This window comes from Entamoeba invadens, assembly GCF_000330505.1.
Source record: "Entamoeba invadens IP1 unplaced genomic scaffold scaff_1105074726713, whole genome shotgun sequence".
Taxonomy (NCBI): Eukaryota; Evosea; order Mastigamoebida; family Endamoebidae; genus Entamoeba; species Entamoeba invadens.
Genome location: NW_004443770.1, coordinates 27,781 through 36,898, shown reverse-complemented (window position 1 = coordinate 36,898; position 9,118 = coordinate 27,781). Strand labels below are relative to the sequence as shown.

Sequence of the window (9,118 nt, the reverse complement as noted above, 5' to 3'; positions counted from 1 at the left end):
GAGCACAACTGACTATGAACAGAAAGTAGAAGAAACACTTTCAGCGTTTAAGGTGACAAAAGAGAAGAGTGAGCCAATCGCATTTCGACAGACGTCACGATTCTTTAAGAAGAAAGGCACAATTGCAATCAAAGAGAACACGCCACCAAGTGTAGATATAGCTCACAAACAAAATGGGTCATGTGGAACACTTCTTGAAGAATCTCTTGTTGAGGGGCGCTCAAGTTCGACGGAGGGAAAGATCAATGCAAAGCACTCCCGACTGATGGGATTGAAGCGTGATAGAGTCCAGAGTGCGGTGATTGACTTGTCGCGATTACAACAAACCCTCAACGACAATCCACTGAGTCGATCGAATGTGCACAGCTTCCCGTCACAGCAGACTTTTGTGAATTGGACAAAAGAAGCTGTTCAGAAGTTGACAGTGATAGAGAGTGCGGTGAGGGGGTGTCTAGTACGGCGGAAGTACAAAGTGAACAGTTTGTTAATGCGCAAGAATGTCATCACAGAGATAGCAGACACAGAGAAGAACTTCTCGAAGAATATGATTCTGATGGACGAGTTCTTCCGGAAGCCTCTCTTGTCTTTGGCCGAACAGAAAGTTGTTGCAGCGAGTGATGTGAGTCTTGTCTTTAACAAGTCGTTTGAACAATGTCTTCGCAATAGTATTGAACTGTCAAAGCGATTTCGAGAGATGTGTGTCAACTTCAAGGCAACAACACTACTTGGTGAGAAGATAGGGGAGTCAATCTACTTGGCTAGCGCTTTACTTGTCTTCACAATGGATTACAACATCTCACTGAAGACGTGGAAGGAGATGAAGAAGGCGGGATGCGTTCGTACGTTGGTTGATATGAATTTGAATGAAAAGGAATTGGAGAACAGAACACTGGAACAACTCCTGATTCAACCCGTCCAACGTTTAATGCGATATCCGATGCTGGTCGACGTGCTAATTAAAGCGACCTACAAGAGAAATCCGGACTATGAGTGCCTCAAGAACGCTTACACACAATTTGAGTTGTTTTCAAATGTCGTCAACGAGCGGACTAAAATGAGAGATGGATTGCAGGAAATGTGTGAGGAGTTGAACAACGCAGATCTCTTTGTGATGGGAAGGTTGCTTGTCTCTAAATATCAAGTTGAAGTGAAAGACTCGAAGAAGAAGGGATGTATAGTCTGCGTCTGCAATGACATGTTGATCGTCTATTCCGGTAAGACTAAGGACAAAACAGTCATATTGGAAATCAAGTTGTCTGGAAGCGTCAATCTCGTGCAGAACGGAAAGAGCGTTGTAATCAACGAGTATGGAAAGGCTCCAGTCACACTTGTATTCAGCGACAAACGGAATGCAGAGAGCTTCAATAAAGTTGTCTCCGGGATGATTCTTGACGAGTGGTATGTCCTCGACGACGACAGGTCTTATGGTAAACTGTTAGTAAATCTATTGAATTGATTTTTTGTTATTCAATGTTGTTATTGATATTATTTATAGTTTTAATATAATATAATTATAATAATAATAATAATATGATATATTATAATATTTTTGAAATTAAAAAAAAATATTTCTTTTGAAAAACAAATAAAAAAAAAGAAAACGAAACATCAATCAATCAACATTCAGCCCAACTTTTTACGAATAAAAAATCTTAAGATCAGAATTATTTTTTAAAAAGACAAACAGAATTGGTATTTTGCATAAAAGATAGCAAGAAATAATTATTAGAATAATTTCCTAAAAAATACCATAATATCAATGGGATTTTTTCATTCCAAAACAAGTCAAGCAAAATTTCACATTTTTTTTGATACCATTCCGATAGTAAAAAAAATGAACAATTACAATTGATTTTAACACCTCAGGAGTCCAAAACCAAAACATAAAGAGCGTTGTTATTCTTTTGGTATTGATAGAATCTATTGAATTCTATTTTTACTATATTTATAATAACATCAATGAACACTTATAATACAATAATAAAAAATTATTAAGTCTAAGAAAAAAGACGATGGAAGTGCCTCGCAATGAATTACCCAAAATCTCATAGAAAAAGGTCAATTAAGACTAGAAATATAGAAGGATGTGGACAACAACAGAACAACTTGTTCTCATCGAATCAATCCAATACTGCAGACCGCAATCCATTTCCGAGTGGAAATACGTCAGCGACGTCTTAATCAAAACTCTCTGCTTCGACGGACCAGTCGATGCAAGCAAATTCACAGAAAGGGAGTGCCTCGATCAATTCAAGTCTCTTGAAAAGATGTATGAAGAGAAAATACCTCCACAGTACCCAACACTCGCTGCTATTAACTTTTTACTCAGGCGAAAAAGAATCGAAGAACTCGATGAAGCAATTTTTCAGTCCAAACAAAATTTGATGAAATTGCAACAAATTGTCTAAATTGTTTTGTAGAAGGTTGGGTCAAATGTATTAAAGTACAATAGTAAAATAACAATTTTAATATAGTACAATTTTTGAAGAGCAATAATATTAAAAAACTTTGAAGAAGTTGTTATTATCAATTTATTTACTAAAAATAATAATTTTTATTAGTAAATTAAAATTTTATATATAATACTTATTATTAGTTTAGAATATGACTCAAGATATAATTGTGATAAAAATAATTGTGACTTTGTTTGGTTCATTTATAGACATTAACTATAGTATATAATTAATTTTATTATATTATATAGTTTATGATTTTTAATTTGAATAACAAAATTTAATATAATTTTTAATATTTGACTTAAATAGTTGTTATTATTTATTAATTATAAAGAAACTTATTATAATTATATTTGTCTTTTTTATCTTTTTTTTAAATACTATCCATCAATAGAAAGAGCATTATTTATAATTGTTAGTTTAATTATAGTTAATTTACTTTAATAAACAACTATATTAATTATAATATAATTGTTAATTATAGTTAAAAATATTTATTAAATAAATTATTCTCGAAATAACAAAGTTTTGGTTTGATAATAATTATGTGTTGATATAATGTATATTATTAATATTTGTAACAACAAAATATAAGTTAAATAAATGATATTTTCAATGTACCTATTAAAACACTTAGAGTATATTCAGATTGGTATCACACCAAAAACTTGTATAAACACATCACTTTATCATAAAAAGTGTTGATGATAGGATATTTATTCACTTTTTAATTATTTAAAATGAAAACGAAATAGTGTTATATTTTTTATTTAAAAGTAATTAAGTGTGTAGAGCAAATGAGAAGTTAAACAAATTGATGAAGCTTTTTCTACCGTTTGTTAAGGATTATTTTATCTTTTGAATGACTAACTAATGATTATTCAAGTTGGGATTTAATATTTTATATTCATTTTACAAATTTACTCGTTTTAGAACAAATAAAATGTTTGCAATTGTTTGATTATCTATTTTGAAGTTTGTGTCGTTTTATGATACATCACTACCATAATGAATATTATTTTTAACTTGATTTATTCAAAAAACAAGTAAAAGAACAATAAAAACAGAGTTACTTCATCAGATGTGTTAACTTTTTGTGAAATATATTAACATAGATTCGAAATTCATAGTTTTAGTCGATTTGTTAACAATCTTTAAACATTTTGTTTATTGAATATATACTTAATGAAATATCTAAAACTGTTATTTTTGTATCATTATAAAGGTAAAAACAATTACAATGTCGCATCTGAATGATTTTCAGTTAAAATTCTTCTACCCTTTAAAGATTAATCACTAATTGAATTAAAAATAAACAAATAAATTCCAAAGACATTTTGGATTTGAAAGACTAAAACATTATATAGATTTTATTTGTAATAAAAGTTGAACTTATCATTAAATTGTAATTGTGTGGTTTTGTATTTTATTCCATAAATATTTAAATATAATTATTTTAAAATAAATCAAACTTCATACTATAAATGTCAAATAAGCGAATTTTTATTTATTTCTTGATTACTCAATAATTATCCAATTTCGATAATTTATTATCAAATTCATAAAGTGACGAATGAAACTTAAGTCCAGCTGAATTATCAAACTTCTTTTTGACCATATTAAATAATAATTTAAATACCATTATAATTATCATTTGAATTTTTTTCGTTTGAAATCAAAAATCAACAAAGGAATAACTGAAATAAAAAAGCAAGTATTCTTTGTTGTTTAAATTATTTTGAACGCCATTTTGTGGAACTTATGTACAATGAAATACCGCTTGTTTTTTTTCGTAACTTCAAATTATAATTTGCATGTTAGTACCCTTTTTTTCGGGAGAGTTTTTTTCAAAAAAAAAATAATTTGAACAAAGGTGCACATTCAAAAAAATGTCAAAAAAAAACCACAATTGTACGACAGACGATAATAATTTTTTATTTCTTTTATTTAAATTTAACTATACTTTTTAGTATTTTCAAAACCCACAAATCACCATGTCTGTCGTTTTGGAAAGTAAAAATAATTCATCGAAACACAAAATTTAGACATTTACAAAAGTGGATCAAAAGCGAAACTAATTATTACAAGTAAAATAAGAACAATAACAATCACATTTAACGAGTTATTTTTACAATTATAAAACAATTAACGTACAAAAATAATCTGATAACTGTGTTTTAAATACCGATTATTGAGTTTCTTGTTTTAAAGTAATCAACGAGCACGTTAAATAAAAAAACGTGTTAAATTGAGTGCAATTTATGAACAAATTGACACAAAATGTTCAGAAATCCCGAAATAAGAATAGAAATATCGAAAAATAAAACAGCGAAGATTGTGGAAGGGTGAAACCGCCCCAATAAAAAGGTAAAATGAAACTCAATGAATATTCGAACGATGCAATCTGAGCAAATGATATGTTGCAGCCGGAACGGCACGTCACATAAGGACGGAAAACGCCTTGAGAAACCAGAATGGACGAAGGAAGTTGGGTACAAGAGGAAGTACCAATTTCGCGAGAAGAGGAATTATCAAGTCTCGCAACAAGGGATTTTCCTAGCTATTATTAATCAGTACTTTGAAATAGATCTGCTGAACCCAATCAAGCGATCGAATGTCGCGACTCAAATTCTTCGGATCGACACATTGAAAAGAGGAGAAGACATCATTCATTTCAATTCATTCTTGGAAGAACGGTGCCAAACACTTTTCAAGAACGATATTGCTAATGGAGTCTCGACAAAGACAGCAATGAGAAGATTAGAAACAAATAAGGTCGCCGAGGGTTTACATTTACTTATAGACATTCTCTTGGAACTTGGATACTTCTTCACTTCGAAAGTATCAAAAGGAGTTAACGGTTTCCAAAGAATTGAAACAGTCAAAATCATTCACACGAAGAACAGAACATTCAACAGGAAAATGATCGAAGAAATCGGACAAGAGGCAAACGCTTTCTTATTCAAAGAGTTATCAACAGAAGGCAGAAGTCAAATATGTGTAAAGAATCAAGAACTCCAGGGCTTGCTCTGTGAATGAATTGTTAAATAGACGTTGTTCGTTATTTTTGTTAACAAAGAACGCTCTCAAAATTACACAAAAGAAAGGAGTAAAGCTAGAAAAGTTAAAAAAGACAAAGCCATCAAGAAAATGGCAAAAATTTGAATCAACAAGTCGCGCATTCATTCTTTCAAATTGTTTATATTAACTGAACAAAGTTTTTTCGTTTTCAAATTTATGGAAAATGGAATTGAATGTATTACTATATTTTATAGTATTTCAAATTAATATGTATAGTTTAATTGTGATTGGGTATTAGTAAAGCATTTTTGACGATTTTCAATGGAAATTATGAACTTCAGTTCTCATTACTGCTGTTTTGCGACTTTTTTGGAGAAACATTTTATGTTTGAAAAGTAAAGTGCCGACCTTTTGAAGAGAAAAAATGCGTGAGTCGATGTTTCATTTTGGAGACCAAAAACCAGTAAATAAAGGTACCCATTCCCAAATAGTCCGGCATTTTTGTTGGATTCAATGGAAAAAGGAATGCGACTTGTAAAATGTTTTTCTAAAGAGAAAACAATCGTTTTTAAAGTTTCAGAAATATTTCAATCTTATTTTTGTTGACTTAATTGCGAATAAAACAATAATATGTCCATCGAATATATAATTGCCGATTTTCCAAATTGTTGCATTTGGTACTGGCACATTTTCAGGATGTTTTAATAAATAAATGGGTTTTTTTATTATCAATCAAAAAATTAATTTTGGTAATAATTTATATTAAAAAGATATCGAATTTTTCAGTTTGACGAAATTATTAAAGAAATGGTCCCGAATTTATAGTGGAAAACCACTCAAAATATTAAATCAAACCAAAAATGGATAATTCAAAAAACGACAAAAAAGAAAAATATTTCAATGGTGAAGTTTGTTTATTCTTCATTTATTATTGAAATTTTTGAAATTTTGATCTAAAATTCCAAAAAAAAAAGACAAGGTCAAGATTCATAGTTTTTTTAAATGAAAAAAATTAATAATTAATATTATAATTAGTTATATTTTATAATATTGGTATTATATTTATTGTTATACAATTTAAATTCAATTATAATAATCAAATAGCTCAAGTAAATTGTGAATAAGTCAGTGGTATAATTTAATAACAAAACACAATAGAATAAGATATATAAGAATTGTTATGAACAAGTTTACAACAATAATTAACTTAAAAATTATTGTTTAATATTGAATAGTTATCAGGTGTTATTATATAAATTATATGTATCGAATAAATAATTTTTAATTTTTTAAAGTTTGATTTGTATTGTTTACTAATAATTATATTAATAATTACATTATATAGTCAGTCTGAAAACGTGGTCCAGGCATTTTTGGACCATCAAAACTGGAATATTTCGGGAAACAGTTCGAAACACTCCCAAAACATTGTTTCATAATTTTTACCGGGATTTGATCGTTTTTTCCTAATTCCCAAATTTTTAAACATATTTTGTGTATTTTTTTGTCAAATGGACAACGTTTTTTGACAGACTTTAATTATTATTTGAAATACTAAAATCTAATGGATTCAAATAAATTGAAAAAAATAATGAAAACAACTTTATAATACTACAAATAATGTCTTCCAACATTTACACAACAAGTTTATATAAAGACGTTCCACCTTTTACACTTCCAATTATTTCTAACAAAACTTTGAAACATCTTGTTGTTATCCACAGACATGGAGACCGTATGTCAATCAATCCATCACACACTTCTTTAAAAGCACCCGACGGACACTTTTATGAACCTGGAGAACTTACCGTTAAAGGAAAAAGCCAGTTGACTTATTTAGGAAAAGAGATGAGAAAGTACGTAACACAATACAAACCCCTTTTCTCTCAGATTAACAACAAAACAATTAAGACGCGATCGACTAATGTTGGAAGGACAATCACATCAGCCCTCTATTTTCTGAGTGCTTTTTTGGAACAAAGTGCCACAATGAATTCTGAAACTTTTGAGGTTAGAAGTGAGGACAAAGAAAACATGCTCATCAGCATAGAGAAAAGACACAACACAATTGTAACGGAAAATAGAAAAACGTGCGACGAAGTGTTTTTGGCAAACCCTAAAATTGTCGAATTGTATCAGAAATACTGCAGAGTTTACAATATCTCTCCAAAGGAGGAAAAGTACTCAAATCAAATTGTAAACATGTGCGACACTTTCAATTTGTTTGTTTGTAACGACATTCCAATCCAAGTGAATGACAAAGGCGAAACCATTACACCGGACGATATGAAGTTTGCGGAGTCCATTGGAGAGGAAAGTTTTGAAATTGTTTTTGGAGAGAGGAGAGTGCTTGGAGTGTTTGCAAATGAGTTTCTTGGAGATATCGTTAACGACGTCGAGAATTCTATATTTGGAGAACCTAAAGAAAAGTGTGAGATGCACCTTTATAGTGCACACGACGTTACACTGTTTATGGTGCTCAAATTTCTCGGATTTAAGGTGGACAAATGGGTACCACTGGCGTCTTATATCATATTAGAAATATTCGAAGATGGAGATGGAAAGTATGTGGTTAGACTTTCATACAACTCACAGGTACTCAAATTGAAATGTCAGGGAGAGTCTGAATTGTGTGAATGGGACGTTTTTAAAGGATATGTAAAAGAAACAACAAAAGAGTTGTTGGAAGACATTCAATTATAATTTATAACTTCAAATTCGGTTATAACAGAATTAGACAATTCGCACATTTCTAATTTTGTTCAACACTTGAAATTTGTATTGAAATGAATAAATGAAAAAAAAACAATTTAATAACAACTTATTTTTTTCCCAGTAAAATTCTAACTCATTTTAACCTTACGATACTATTACTGTTTTAACACGTTCAAAACAGAAACGTTATAATTAAAAGTTTTTATTTTTTTCTTTTACCTAAACCTTTTTTTGCCTTCATACACAAAACAAATTTTTGTAATTTTTTATTTATTTTTTAATCAACTAAAATTTGAATTGTTTATTTTTTGGTCACACTTAACATGAAGTGTTAAGTATTATGTGAAGTAACAACTTCATCTGTTTTTGATGCTACATTGAGTTTTTTGTGTTAAACAAGAGCAATAGAAAAAAGATAGGGTCTAATGATGGTTTGATATTTTTGGTTGTTTTTTATAAAAAGTATATTGTCATTTGATTATAATGATATTGGTGTTTATATTGTCGTTATATTTGTTAATGTGACTATTTGACATTGTTTGTCATTAAGTGGATTGACGATGTAGCGTTTTTATATAAAATGTTGAAACACAATAAAGCGATATGAAATTTCATCCAAAAAGATTATTTTTGACCAATCTTAGGTAATTGAGTTCTCATTTGTTAGTTATTTTAAGTAAAATAAAACTGACTATTGGCCGGTTTGGGTTAGAAAGGGGTTTTGGAATAAAAATAATAAAAAATGATTTGGACAATTTCCTTTTTACTTATTTTTCTTCTTAAAAAAAGTTTTTGGTTGTGAAAGTGTTAATTAAAACACTTAAAGGGGTGGAAAAAACAGCTTTTGATAATTTTTGGTGAATAATGGTAAAATGTTTTCTAAATGTTATTTGTTTTTATTTTTTTATTTAAACAAAAAAAACATC

At 29.4% G+C, this 9,118-nt stretch overlaps 4 protein-coding genes across 4 annotated transcripts; all 4 read left to right on the top strand.

Moving 5' to 3' along the window:
• Nucleotide 1: 1 nt before the first annotated feature.
• EIN_427880 (rho/RAC guanine nucleotide exchange factor, putative) lies at nt 2-1,456 on the top strand (the record flags this gene model as incomplete). Its single annotated transcript, XM_004261845.1, has 1 exon — nt 2-1,456. A coding segment is annotated over one exon (1,455 nt), but the record flags the coding sequence as incomplete, so codon positions are not given.
• Nucleotides 1,457-2,084: 628 nt separating this feature from the next.
• On the top strand, nt 2,085-2,408 carry EIN_427870 (hypothetical protein; the record flags this gene model as incomplete). The annotated part of the gene is made up of 1 exon (XM_004261844.1): nt 2,085-2,408. The coding sequence occupies one exon, from the start codon at nt 2,085-2,087 to the stop codon at nt 2,406-2,408; it is 324 nt and encodes a 107-aa protein (XP_004261892.1).
• Nucleotides 2,409-4,868: 2,460 nt separating this feature from the next.
• EIN_427860 (hypothetical protein) lies at nt 4,869-5,495 on the top strand (the record flags this gene model as incomplete). Its single annotated transcript, XM_004261843.1, has 1 exon — nt 4,869-5,495. The coding sequence occupies one exon, from the start codon at nt 4,869-4,871 to the stop codon at nt 5,493-5,495; it is 627 nt and encodes a 208-aa protein (XP_004261891.1).
• Nucleotides 5,496-7,097: 1,602 nt separating this feature from the next.
• On the top strand, nt 7,098-8,180 carry EIN_427850 (hypothetical protein; the record flags this gene model as incomplete). The annotated part of the gene is made up of 1 exon (XM_004261842.1): nt 7,098-8,180. The coding sequence occupies one exon, from the start codon at nt 7,098-7,100 to the stop codon at nt 8,178-8,180; it is 1,083 nt and encodes a 360-aa protein (XP_004261890.1).
• Between the last annotated feature and the right edge of the window lie 938 nt (nt 8,181-9,118).